We start from the raw sequence: 12451 nt of genomic DNA, 5'->3' as shown, positions 1-12451 counted from the left end.
ACAACGGCAGGCACCAAAAACCCCCCTGTAGTCCAAGCCAAGCCAGCAAGCCAGTAAGGGACCAGCGCGCGGGTGGTCGTGCTGAGGTTGTAGAGTGGGTGGTGGGTATGTGTGTGGAGTAACGGTTGCTTGTGCAATCATAAAAATTGTTCAAAGTTTGGTACCAATAAGACCCCCTGTTAAATCGCATCGAATCATCTCGGAGCGCGTTGTGTTCTACTCTAACGAAATTCGCGAGACAACATGCCAGGATCTAACAAAAAGATTTGATTTTAATGAGAAAGGACTGGACTGGTCATACTCTTGTGGTTCACTCGCCAAACGGTAGACTGCATGGCTCCAAAGGTACAGACGTACCGTACATACTGTACGTACCCAACTAATGTAACTAAGGTACTGTAGGTGCTTTACCTTGTACTGATGATGACTTGCTGGCACTCACTCACTCACTCATCACCAATCACTTGGTCGACTTGTTGATACGATACGAACACGGACTTCAAGTCATGCAAATGTTCACTCACGGAAGTCCAGATCAAACCACAAGCCACCAGTTTTCCTACAGTAGTTGGTTTTCTGACTCTATTTTGAGCCTTTGGTTACCTCGTTTGAAGGGGGAAAAGAAGGGCCTCACCGTCCCATCCTTAGCCTGGCCTTCTTTTCGCTCAGAACGTCACGGACAGGTGCCGGAGTAAGTGCATGTGAGCTTTGACGCACCTGCGTTGCTGTGTGCTAGTATACCGCCCGGGCGAGTCTCGAACGCACCATTGTCGAGAAGCAAAATACGAATTTTGTTGTTCCTTCCAACTTCTCAGAAATTGCAGATCCCATTGCAAAAAAAAAGACTAGTGTCACCGGCAATGAACGTTGGCCGGCTTTCCCGGGCCCATATCCCTCCCTCGCCCTAATCGAGAGGCAAAACAAAGCCAAAGCAAGCAGCAAACCCGCCCCCACCCGCCGGCCATTTAATTTTTTTTCCATCCAGATTTGATGACGATTCCCGCTGTTAACCATCCTTACCCTTGCCTCGTGCCCCTTGTTACGCCCGCCGAGACAACGCTTTTCAGTAGCAAGCCTCTTCTTTTTTTTTCCGTTTGGACTGTTCTTTAACCTGATCGTCATTGACAAGGTTGTCAGCGACATCCCTGGAGACAAGGGCGCCAAGATGGTTGATGAAGGCGGCTGGCTACAATTGCCGGCGACGCGTTGCTGAGCAGCTGCATTTGTTTAAATTTTTCTCCTGGCGATTGAGCAAAGGCGTTAGATGAAATAGATTGACGGGAATTCATGCAATATGCTGACATGATAATGTTTCTTGTATCATTCCATCTTGTGCATCGCATCACATCATTCCTTACGAAGCGTCCAACATTCAGGCTCCGGGATAATGGCTGACATTTTACTGTACAGTACACTGCTGCATACATAAGGGATGAATGGCAAGGGGTCCTCCAATAGTAAGCTACGTGCTCATCGTACCGTACTACCTGCTCCGTACAAAATACCTATTGTAGATACACAGCAATGTGTTCTTCTCTTTGTAGCAATTGAAGCCGGCCGACCAACCAACGACGCGAAGCTCCACGTCGGTTACTTCTCCCGTCCACTGGGAGTTGTTGGTACGGGAACACACCCTCGTCTACACGTGAGCTGGATCCCGCCCCATGGGCTAATGCAACCAATCAGGTTTACGTGAACAGGTAATATTCTCCTGTACCCGTTGGGGGCGTCACAGGGGGCACAGGGTTGATGCTGGGATTGGATTAGACGGAAGTGGAGGAGGTCAGCGGGCTGTCAAAACGGTTCGCGCGCAAGCTGCCACGTCCCATGGTCGAAAAGCAGCTACCCACCTTGAACAATAGAGAAAAAAAAAGTCCGTTTTTAGGTTTCTTTGCGGGTGCTCGAACCCGAGGTATTTTGCAGAGACCTTTGACGGATACTGCAACAAACACGGCGGCGCTTCGGAGCGATCCGTGGCATAGAGGGTGCCTTGGGTGCTACGGCGGAGCCGGTTACCCCGCCAAAAGGGGTTAAGTGGACCACAACGTTGGGAAGGGCAGCGCACGTGTATTGAACCTACATGGACACTACGATACCTGACCAAGCTGAGCTGGCTAACCTACCCTGTACATGTACGCAGGTGGTCTGGAAGAATACTGTCATGAGTTGCAGTCCACGTGTTTGAACACGGATTGTATTGTTTCTTGAGCTGGAAAAGCAGACTTGGTAACACTGCCAGAAAGTGTAAAAGCTGTATCATGACTAATAGTTTGGCTGAATCTCTGTCGCAAAGTACCTAAGAGAGGTAAGCCAGCCTCGCCAGCAATCACAGTTAGCTGTTAACATGGAGACCCACATTGAAACTCTCCCAGAACGGCAATGGGAGTGAGATGCCTCGGTAACTCCACAGTTACAACCGACACGCCCATCCATCATCTCCTTAGCCGCAATCGATGCTATATCCATATCAAACAGGTATACATGTCGTTAGATTCCGTGACCGTGTGATCTGAATTATCTACAATTCCTCTGAAGCTTTGATACCGGTTTCACAAAACCAGTAACACTTCAACTGTAGCGTCTGATCTCCAACCGAGCATCGACGCCCTGATTACCAAGCAACACCCTGAACTGATTCCAAGAAATACACATCACGAAATGTCATCTCAGTCATACGCCCACTTCCTGGTGCACCGGCCTGCGCCCGGCGTGGCGCACGTCGAGATCAACCGCCCCGACAAGCTCAACTCGTTTTACGAGGAGATGTGGCTCGAGTTTGGCCGCGTCTTCAATGCCCTGTCTGTCGACCCCGAGATACGTGCCGTCGTCCTCTCGGGCGCCGGCGAGCGCGCATTCACCAGCGGCCTGGACGTCCAAAAGGCCTCAGACGGCTGGCTCGTGAAGGGAATGGACGACGGCAGCGGTCAGCCCGTGGACTCGGCTAGGTTTGCCACCTACGCCAGGAGGCACATTGCCGAGTTTCAGGATTCCATCAGCGCCATGGAAAAGTGTGAAAAGCGTATGTGTTTTTATTTTACCCGTCTTGGTGCTCAAAATCTGCAACTATACAATGTGCACAACAAGGTCCTTTATATTAACATGACAACACAAATCTCAAGCCGTCATCTGCGTGCTCCACGGCCTCTCCCTCGGCCTGGCCATCGACCTGGCCTGTTGCGCTGACGTGCGGCTGGTAGCGCGCGGCACGCGCATGGCAGTCAAGGAGGTCGACATCGGGCTGGCGGCCGACATTGGCACGCTCAGCCGGCTGCCCAAGGCGGTGGGCAGCCTTTCGTGGGTCAAGGAGGTGTGCCTGTCGGCGCGCGAGTTCACGCCCGAGGAGGCGCTGCGCGTCGGCTTCGTCAGCGGGCCCATCCACGAGACCAAGGCCGACGCGGTCAAGGCTGCCCTGTCCATGGCGGCCCTGGTCGCTAGCAAGAGCCCCGTGGCGGTGCAGGGCACCAAGGAGCTGCTGAACCACGCGCGGGACCACAGCGTCGAGGAGAGCCTGAGGTACACGGCCGTTTGGAACTCGGCGGCACTGCAGACGAGGGATATCAAGGATGCGTTGCTGAGCGGGATCCAGAAGAGGAAGGCTACTTTTGCCAAGCTGTGAGGGAGGTTTGGAGAGATTTCTACAGACCAACATAGAAACTTGTACAAATGCTATTATGTATTTATTCATGAACCGCAAACTAAATGTTTCGAGTACAAAATGACCGCAGCACTATAATGCCCACCGACAAAGGAATTTGCTGGGTATGCCAAGACACAATGGACTGGAAAACAATATACTGGTTCCTAGGACTAAGCTCCTTTTCGTTTCTTTGCCCAGAACTCCTTTTTAGCCGGGCGGGCCTGCTTATCAGAGTCCGACCCGGAGCTCTCATCAGCCTGGTCATTTTGGGTCTCTGAAAGCTTCTGTAATCACGTAGCAGTAACAACAAGTCAGTCACCATATACCGCAACATGTTGTCAAGTGGCCAAGTAGCCCGATGCCGCAAAGAAAGCGATCCTACCTGATCCAGCAGTCGTTTTAGCATATCAACCATTGATTCCTTGATCAACAAATGCGTGTCATCGATGTCCTCAACGATAATATCATTGCGCGTGTTGTTAATATCGACGATGATGGACTTGATCGACGGATCGCACGTGATCAACACGCCTAGAGTCCATGCACCATAATTTGTCAGTCAGGAAGAGGACTTTCTCCAGCTAACGTGGCCTACGATGGAATGGGATTTGCTCGGACCATGGACTGCCTTGGGCATTTTTGAAGAGGGTTGCGGTTCTGTCTCTTCTTTTGTACTATTCCGGTCTGTTGCAGGTGAAGTGTGTTGTTCGCCTGCCTGTCTGCTTGTTGGGCTAAGGAAAAGAGGCCGGCGTTTGCCGCTGAGCAGGCTTGCCCTTGGCGGGAGTGGCCGCAAGAAAACAATGGCTGGTGCCTGCAATAGGCACGCCGAGTCTCAGTTCAAGATCGGACTATTCGCTTCAGTCGAGCGGAGCGGGTGGAATATGCTAATTTATCGCGAGTGCATGGATTGTGATAAGAATTAGCCCAGCTTACGAAGTACTTTGCAGTTTGCACTCACTTGCTTGCGCGAGTCAAATGCCTGGCGGAGTTAGTGGAAGGCCGTGGCCTGGATTTTACACAGTAAACAAGCCCCAATTGCCACCGAATTCGCACTTACTTCGTAGAAAAACCCAAGCGCATTCCTTCCAATCAAGTTGTCCCCACAAGACCCCACTGGAGGGTAAGTTCAGAGTCTCATACCGGTAAATGCACTGGATATGGTAGGGCTGAATATTTCACTGTGCGGAAATACGGTAAACGACTGTGATTGATGATTGTTGGTGTCTTCCATGTCCACTGTCATGCTAACATGCATGTTCGTCCAATGAACAACTCTTGGCCCTATCCAACACAAAATTCGCACATGCTTGATGTCGTTCGCATATACTTCCAATGTGACAACATACTATAGTAGTCCTTGTTTCTGTTTCTTCATCACATCATCACCGACTTCCATATTCCCCCCACGTTCCGGAGGAACACCGTGCCTGAAACTAGGGCTGGCCATGGACCACGAGGGGCCTGGCCCACCGGATAATGGCTCCGCTGATCCTTCGGGACCGAAATGCTTGATGTACCCAGCGCAGTACTGCGTACATGATTAACCATAACCAATTGGCCTTGGTGGCAGAGACGACTGGTCGCCGAATGGGTCCAAAGGGTCCCCATAAACAATGACCAACAGATTTGCCGGTCATACGATGCTCCGGAGTTCCTTCGCAACTCGGTCTATTCGGCCATTTCGGCCGTAAGCACTTACACGCTCCGGGTCCAATCCTCCACTGATCAATATGGTTGCCTGCTGATGGTATGGATCTGCTCAAACTCGTATAAAGTCTATAACATCTCAAGGAGGGACGAAACACAGGAGTGAGACGTTGAAAATGGAATTAAAAAAAGCCAGCCCGCCCGCCAGTCACCGCAGCGATCGGAGTTTCCCCAACAGCGTTATCCGCCCTTGCTTCTCAGACTAAGATTTCAAAGCCCTAGCACCATTTGACGCCGTGCCGCAACAAGATCCATGCACCTCTCATTTCACAAAGCAATCCGTATTGCAATCTATTTGGCGCAGGAGCAGCAGCTGTAGCAACAGCTACTGCTGAAAATAAAAACATTCATGTTCCCCTCTTTGTTCCGCCTGGCTTCCCCATTCGATCCCAGGCTCCAAGTCCAAATCTGCCGCCTCGCAACCAAAGCCAACGCTACAGTACTACCAAGAACCGTCAACGAACAATTATCTATCAGCAAAATGGGTCAGTATTTTCTGTTGTGTTGTTTTGTTCCTCAACAAAATTACCAAAGCAAAACAAAAAAAAAAAAAAACAAGAAAAAAAACATCGTAACCATGATGGTCCCGCAAAGTTGCACTCACTAACACTACCAGCCGTAGCAACAGCCCAGTCAGGCAAGAAAGCTTTCGGGACGAGCCCCATCCCGCCCGCAAACATGGCCTCGCTCAAGCTGCAAAGCGCTGAGATGGTCAACCACAACACGAAGCGCCTGCGCTTCGAGTTTCCCGACAGTGAGGCCACCAGCGGTCTGGCTCTCACCCAGGCCACATTGGCGCTTGCCTTTCCGAACGGCGGCTGGATCCCTGCTCCTAGGCCGTACACACCTGTCAGCACTCCCAGTAAGTTTTTTCTCTGCCACTGTCCCAATAAATTGCAGATAGATTGCACTGGGAACCAAAGCGGTGACTAATCCTTGTAAACAACCCAAACAGCTCAAAAGGGCTTCATCGAATACCTGGTCAAGCTCTACCCCAACGGCAAGGGCTCCGGCACCCTGCACTCCCTGCAGCCCGGCCAGTCGATGCGCTTCATGCCCATCCCCGTGGGCATGTACCGGCACAACGCCGAGAAGCACAACCAGGTGGCCATGATCGCCGGCGGCGCCGGCATCACGCCCATGTACACCTTTGCGCGGTCGCTGCTCGCCGACCCGGCCGACCGCACCAAGCTCACGCTGATCTGGGGCGTCAACGAGCCCAAGGACCTGTTCCTGAAGGACGAGTTCCTGCAGATGGAGAAGGACCACCCGGACCGGTTCCGCAGCGTCTTTGCCATCTCCAAGACGGACGGCGGAGAGGAGGTCCCCGAGGGCTACAAGAAGGGCTACATCAGCCCCGAGATGCTCAAGGAGGTCGGCGTGCAAAAGGTCGACGGGCTCAAGGTCCTGGTGTGCGGCCCGCCGCCGTTTGAGAATGCCTTGCTCAAGGGCAAGGAGGGTGGTGTGCTGGGAGCGATGGGGTTCAAGAAGGCGGATATTCACCAGTTCTAGACTATTTTAAACTGCCACTTTTCGACAAGTTGAAAACTTTATACCCCACCCGACTACCTATTCTAATATATTTCTTTGTCTAACATGCCTTCATTTTGGTATTGTGATTTTGGGGTTTATTGCGGGCGATAACAAACCATGGGCAAGATCACTTCTAACTTCAGTCTCTTTTCGGCTGCTGGTGTAAGCTTGCACAAACGGGCAAGACCATGACCTACACTTGCTGATTTGGATTCGCACCTGGGCGGAGTGCTCGACATTCACAAGCTTGGGACATATGATTGATACCGTAAATTGGGTATAACTAGTTTTTGTTTTTGTTGTTTTGAGTTATTTTCAAACAAGTACAAAAGTCTGCACATATTATAACAAACCTTCAAGGTAAAAAAAAGAGACTCCCCAAACACCAAGCATTAAAAGATCGCTCGTGTACCCAAAAAAACAAATCCTGGGATATCTCACGTCTAGAGAAGAAATTCCATCTAGCCTTCACTGCCCCAATTTCCATCCCCACTTTCATGAACAAAAAAGAGCAAAAGTTAACAAAGTTTACAAAGCAAACAGGAAGAGCGCTCCAACAGCCATCAAGCCAGCGGCCTCGACGCCAGACGCGCCGGCCGTGACGATGGGCACGGGCGGTGTCGTCGCGGTCGTGGGCTTGATCACGCTGCCCGTACCGGTCGCCGTGCCCCTCGTCAAGGTCGGGGTGGTGGTCTTGGTGCTGCCCGGGAGGGTCGAGTTGCTGCCGCCAAAGGCCGACGACGAGGGGAAGGGAGGGGTGGATTTGGAGGAGACGGAAGAAGACGAGGGGCGCGGGATGCGGATCGTCGACGTCAGCGACAGCGTGCTGTGGATGGTGGTGGTCTTGAGGGTCGACGTCGGCTCGGGCGGGCAGACGGTGGTGGTGGTGATGACCTCGGACGTCACCTGGCCGATGGGGCAGTTGGTCACCGCGGGCGCGCACGAGGTGATGGTGTACGTCTTGGTGGTGGTGAGGGTTGAGGTGACCGACTGCTCGGGTGCCTTGGTGGTAGCAGCACCGGTGGGAGTGGTGAGGGTGCCAATGAGGGTCTTGGTGCTGGTAGAACCAGTGTCCGTTGTGGTGACAGGGCAGACGGTCGTAGTCGTAACAACCTCGGATGTCACCTGGCCGATGGGGCAGTTGGTTACGGTGGGAGCACACGAAGTGATGGTGTACGTCTTGGTGGTTGTAAGGGTCGAAGTGACCGACTGCTCGGGCTCCTTGGTGGTGGCAGTACCGGTGGGGGTAAGAGTTCCAATGGGAGTGATAGTGGAAGAGCCAGCGGCAGTGCTGGTAGCCGTGCCAGTGGCTGTTGTGGTCACCGGGCAGATGGTCGTGGTGGTGATAACCTCAGACGTAACCTGGCCGAGCGAGCAGCTAGTCACAGTTGGTGCGCAGGAAGTGACGGTGTAGGTCTTGGTAGTCGTGAGGGTCGAGGTGACCGACTGCTCAGGCTCTTTGGTGGTGGTAGTGCCGGCGGCCGTGGTGCTGGCCTTGGTTGTGGGCGGCGTGGGGGTACCGGTGGGCTCGTCCTCCTCGCAGTCGCTGGTGGACGAAGGCGTCGCGGTCGCAGATGGGCTAGTGCTAGCTGGCGTTGTTGTGGTCAGCGTCGACGAGGCGCTGGTCGAGGCCTCGGTCGAGGCCTCGGTCGAAGAAGCGGTGGTGGTCGCGGTGGTCGAGGGGGAGGTAGTAGTGTTGGTGGAGGACGGCGAAGAGGTGCTGCTCGGGGTGGTGGTGGTGGACTGAGCAGTGGTGGTCGGCTTGGGCTCCTCGACCTCCTTGTTCTGGTAGACCTTGATGCTCCTCAGGCCAAAGGCAACATCGCTAAAAGCCGATGGGTTGCCGGCCACATACTGAGCGCAGGTGGCAGCGCCCGTCTTGGCCTTGCACTCCTCTCCCCAGATGCCCTCGTTTCCGGCCGTGACGCCGCAAAAGTCGAGGTTGAGAACCATCTTCTGGTTCTTGAGGACGCGGTCAATGTCGCACTTGGAGTCGCCGATGAAGAAGTGGGGGCGGCCCCAGGTGCGCGGGCTGGGCTTGCCGTCGCGGACGTCGGCGGGGGTCTTGTCGTGGGCCCAGCTCCAGACGCTTACGTTTTGCGACGACCACTCGATGGCGTAGACGCCGCCGGTGGGGTTACCCCAGAGCCCATTGCGCTCCTTGACGAGGCAGGCGGTGCCCTCCCACTGCCGGGGGATGTCGGTGAAGAAGTTGTCGCAGTTGGTAGTGTGCACGTCGGCGTTGACGTCCTGCGGGTCGAGGTGGCAGCTGCCGACCTTGGCCGCGTGGTCGGTGTGCAGGGCGATGCCGTTGACCGGCTGCACGTTCCAGCCCTCGTAGATGTCGAGCTCGCCCTCCTCGGGCCACGAGTTGCCAAACATCCAAAATGCGGGCCAGGAACCGCACACTGGCTTGGGGAAGCGCGAGAAGTCGGCGATGAAGAGTCCCTGCTGGTAGCGGGCCTTGCTCTCCAGACGGACACTGTCGGGGCCCTTGCCATTGGCAGTGATGCCGGCGGGGAAGTTGGGCTTCATCATGATGGAACCCGACTCCTCCGAGAGCACACCCAGCGATTTGGCATCGTTGTAGGAGCGGTAGTTGACGAAGCCCTCTGTGGGGTCAATGTCCAGGACGTTACCGGTGTCAAACTTGCTCTATATTACCAAAATAATTCTCGAAATGTCAGAGAGATCCGGGAATGGGACGGCATCAGGGGCTGGTTAGCCTTGAGCAAGACAGCTGGACATACCTGGAAAAAGTCCCACTTGCTGTTGACGTTGCTGGTATCATAAGTCTCCTCGATTTGGTAAGCTTTGGCAGCCGCAGCCGTCGAGGCACAAGCCAGAACGGCCGTGGCGAGAGTAACCAGAGATGGAGACATGGCTGAAGAAAATGTTTACAGCTACGGGAAGGAAAGAAATAGCAAAAGAATGTAGGATATCTCTGAGGAGTAATGAAAGACTGGGACGTGCGATACGTCAGAGGACGAGCAAACAAACGAATGCTCCGTACGAAATGGGGGCCGCCAACTTCAACGATCTGATGATGCGTAGAGAGCAAAGGAAGAAGAGAAAGGGAGGGACAAAGGAACGAGGCTCAAGTTGGTGCCATAGTATCTTATAAGAGACGCCCTTGCTCACGACATCCCAAAACCGACACACAGCAACGAACCAGTAACACTCGTCAGATTCATCGGTTAGACCCATCAGTGTGCTGTGCCGCTGAGCACAATGGTTGTATGGGTCCCTCCTACTGCGAAACCCCTGATGAGCACATCTTGCATGCTCACAACCAAGAGATTCATGCCCTGCCACTCCCATGCCATGCCGGGCACATGCGGCGTCAACCGGCGGCCACCATCCATCTCGCATCTAGCTGGTGCCTGACATGGATCCAAAAGCGGGCCGACGACCTTTGTCTCCAAACCAGGCAAGGCTTGCTGAAAAAAAGGAGCAAGGGCTCGTCCATCAGAATGGCGCGATTATATTGCGAGGGTGAGCAGGGGGGACAAGCAGAACGAGAAATAAAAAGAGGTGCTTCGTAAAAAGGTGGTGCTGCGTAATCACAAAACGGGTTTGTCGCCGACTGGCCTTTGCCCAGCGTTTCTCGAACTTTACTGCTCTCCCAACCAAGTCCTTATTCTTCACTCCCAAGCAGGCGGTTGAGTCGGCAAAGCTGGAACCTGGGCGCCAAAAACTACCAGTAAGCGCGGACCAGCGCTTGGTGAGTTACTGACGATCTTGTCTCGGCGCAGTGGGAGTGAGAAGACAAAAGGTCACTCTGGCCCAATACATGCTTGACATGGAGCAAGATGGCCCGAGAAGTCTCCATTATGCCGAGCTAGGTGCGTTCCTGCATCTCTTGGTATCGCTCTCTCACTCTCGCTCTCACTCTCTTTGCACCCACTCGTCTCACGCACGCACGCACACGCACAACTGTCTCCATCAAAAAAAAGTCCAAGAAGAGGCGGGGTTGGCTGGTTGATGTTGCGCCGCAGATCTAGTGTGTCTTTATTTTTGGCCCTCGCATACGTTGCAAGGTTGGAAGTTTGGTAAGGTAGGGGTCGAGATTGGCAACGACCAACCAATCCCACAGCGAAGAGGTTGTACTTTGGAGTGGTGGGTGTGGGGTCCTTCTGCAGCGAGACGCCGGATCTGGCCCCTGAACCCTTGGCCAATATTTGACCAGTGACAATTTCCCTCCATTGTCGTCAGCGTGGCGTCCATCACCCATTTGATAGTTCTGGGGTAGGCAAGGCTGGGACACAAAAAATATGATCAGTCGTCGGCAACTTGCCGGTAGCAGCCTTTCTTTTTCTGGTCGAGGTTAACCGAACAAAGCATCAAATGACAACAAAGTGGAGGCCAGACTGGTGACAAAAGAACCTTGCATGGTCGCAATTTTAAAAGCTCGCTCAGGACAAAGCAGTGTCCGATTGTCTTTGCAGTGGTGAATCCTTGGCATAGGTATGGTAAGAAAGGTACGTACGACCGCATTCATTCATTCGCCTCCATCCATACCAAACCAATTTGCCGGAATCCGAATGGTGACCAAACTGGACTGCGGGAGATCAACATTCTGTAAATAGTAGAAAGAACTGCTGATCCTCTTTTTTTTCAGGCTCCATCTCCAACTATCTAGTTCTAGTTCCGGGTAACTGACTTTGATTACTTTGGTCTGTTGGTGATACAAACGAACACAGGAAGGTACCTCCCGGCTGGGCTCTACCGGTAAACGGGGCAATAGCCATCCACTAGAGAACCCTCGCTAACAACGCAGGTTGACACTGGAGCCCAAATATCCCGCCCGCCAACGCCAACACGAGTACAGGGTCCAGTCGGCCTTGTGGGTCTAATCCGACCTCATGTTACCAAAGCCCGGCCATTCACCACCTCCTTTGATCATTGCAAAAGATTCATCCCAAAATTATTCACGAAGTAGGTGTCATAAGATGCCTTTTTTACATTCTTTCTTTTGCTGCTGGCTGTAGGAAAACCCAAAAAGTCAACTTGCACCAATTATCGCGGTAGCTTATACTTGCCCAAGTATATGTGCATTCGGATATCTTCCGGTCAGAGATATATAGCCAACATACACAAAAGCAACATAAACAGACCAGCCCAATATCGAGATTTTATGCAGATAGTGGATCTGCGAGCATAAATACAGAGGTGAGTATATGACTAATGTCATATCATGGAGCCAAAGCCTTGATACCTACCTTGCCTTTTCCGAGTAAACCAGAAAGTGGGCGAGGTAGTGCTGCGGGTTACCTTGGGTAGAGAGGTACCTACTACAATGGCAACGTGAAACGTCACCCGCAGCTGAAATGGGAATCTAGAATACTTGGAGCTTGTTCTCCGTCTTCGAACCCCTTTACCTTTTCCCCCGCGAACCGTCCAAGATACTCTCCCTCCCATAGGTTCGTCTCAACGACCAAACCAGACATACAGTGCCAAAGTTCGCCACGGTTCAAAAACTCAACCAATATCTACATACACGACAAGCGTGGGCAAAAAAAGCATGAGCGGTTTTTCCGTTTTTTGCCCCTCAAACAAACGGCGGCCCGCACC

The 12451-nt window shown here is 53.0% G+C and overlaps 5 protein-coding genes across 5 annotated transcripts; 2 read left to right on the top strand and 3 right to left on the bottom strand.

The window, feature by feature from the left end:
* The first annotated feature begins 2389 nt into the window (after positions 1–2389).
* MGG_07309 (Delta(3,5)-Delta(2,4)-dienoyl-CoA isomerase) lies at positions 2390–3809 on the top strand. The gene is made up of 2 exons (XM_003715494.1): positions 2390–3019; positions 3120–3809. The coding sequence occupies exons 1-2, from the start codon at positions 2659–2661 to the stop codon at positions 3614–3616; spliced, it is 858 nt and encodes a 285-aa protein (XP_003715542.1). The 5' UTR covers positions 2390–2658; the 3' UTR covers positions 3617–3809.
* Positions 3665–4606, bottom strand: MGG_15089 (uncharacterized protein). The gene is made up of 3 exons (XM_003715493.1): positions 4256–4606; positions 4020–4168; positions 3665–3921 (listed from the first exon to the last, which is right to left on the bottom strand). The coding sequence occupies exons 1-3, from the start codon at positions 4272–4274 to the stop codon at positions 3808–3810; spliced, it is 282 nt and encodes a 93-aa protein (XP_003715541.1). The 5' UTR covers positions 4275–4606; the 3' UTR covers positions 3665–3807.
* Positions 4607–5362: 756 nt separating this feature from the next.
* MGG_07307 (NADH-cytochrome b5 reductase 2) lies at positions 5363–6945 on the top strand. Its single transcript, XM_003715492.1, has 3 exons — positions 5363–5829; positions 5973–6206; positions 6300–6945. Exons 1-3 carry the CDS (start codon positions 5694–5696, stop codon positions 6854–6856), a joined length of 927 nt encoding a protein of 308 aa, XP_003715540.1. The 5' UTR covers positions 5363–5693; the 3' UTR covers positions 6857–6945.
* A 460-nt stretch (positions 6946–7405) lies between these two features.
* Positions 7406–9759, bottom strand: MGG_07306 (mixed-linked glucanase; the record flags this gene model as incomplete). The annotated part of the gene is made up of 2 exons (XM_003715491.1): positions 7406–9532; positions 9628–9759. 2 exons carry the CDS (start codon positions 9757–9759, stop codon positions 7406–7408), a joined length of 2259 nt encoding a protein of 752 aa, XP_003715539.1.
* Positions 9760–9920: 161 nt separating this feature from the next.
* On the bottom strand, positions 9921–10916 carry MGG_15900 (uncharacterized protein). Its single transcript, XM_003715490.1, has one exon. It carries the CDS (start codon positions 10240–10242, stop codon positions 10084–10086), a length of 159 nt encoding a protein of 52 aa, XP_003715538.1. The 5' UTR covers positions 10243–10916; the 3' UTR covers positions 9921–10083.
* Positions 10917–12451: the final 1535 nt, after the last annotated feature.

Source organism: Pyricularia oryzae, chromosome 2, assembly GCF_000002495.2.
Source record: "Pyricularia oryzae 70-15 chromosome 2, whole genome shotgun sequence".
Classification (NCBI taxonomy): Eukaryota; Fungi; Ascomycota; class Sordariomycetes; order Magnaporthales; family Pyriculariaceae; genus Pyricularia; species Pyricularia oryzae.
Note: the sequence above shows the minus strand (reverse complement) of the source record. Positions and strands in the feature narration are given on the sequence as shown.

Bases quoted from the DNA above. Each gene is read 5' to 3' on its own strand.
- MGG_07309 (XM_003715494.1), top strand. From the start codon at position 2,659: ATGTCATCTCAGTCATACGCCCACTTCCTGGTGCACCGGCCTGCGCCC. The intron at 3,020-3,119 runs GTATGTGTTTTT...ACAAATCTCAAG, and splicing joins CATGGAAAAGTGTGAAAAGC to CCGTCATCTGCGTGCTCCAC.
- MGG_15089 (XM_003715493.1), bottom strand. The intron at 3,922-4,019 runs GTAGGATCGCTT...ACGTGATTACAG, and splicing joins TAAAACGACTGCTGGATCAG to AAGCTTTCAGAGACCCAAAA.
- MGG_07307 (XM_003715492.1), top strand. From the start codon at position 5,694: ATGTTCCCCTCTTTGTTCCGCCTGGCTTCCCCATTCGATCCCAGGCTC. The intron at 5,830-5,972 runs GTCAGTATTTTC...CCGTAGCAACAG, and splicing joins ATTATCTATCAGCAAAATGG to CCCAGTCAGGCAAGAAAGCT. The intron at 6,207-6,299 runs GTAAGTTTTTTC...CAACCCAAACAG, and splicing joins CACACCTGTCAGCACTCCCA to CTCAAAAGGGCTTCATCGAA.
- MGG_15900 (XM_003715490.1), bottom strand. From the start codon at position 10,242: ATGGATGGTGGCCGCCGGTTGACGCCGCATGTGCCCGGCATGGCATGG.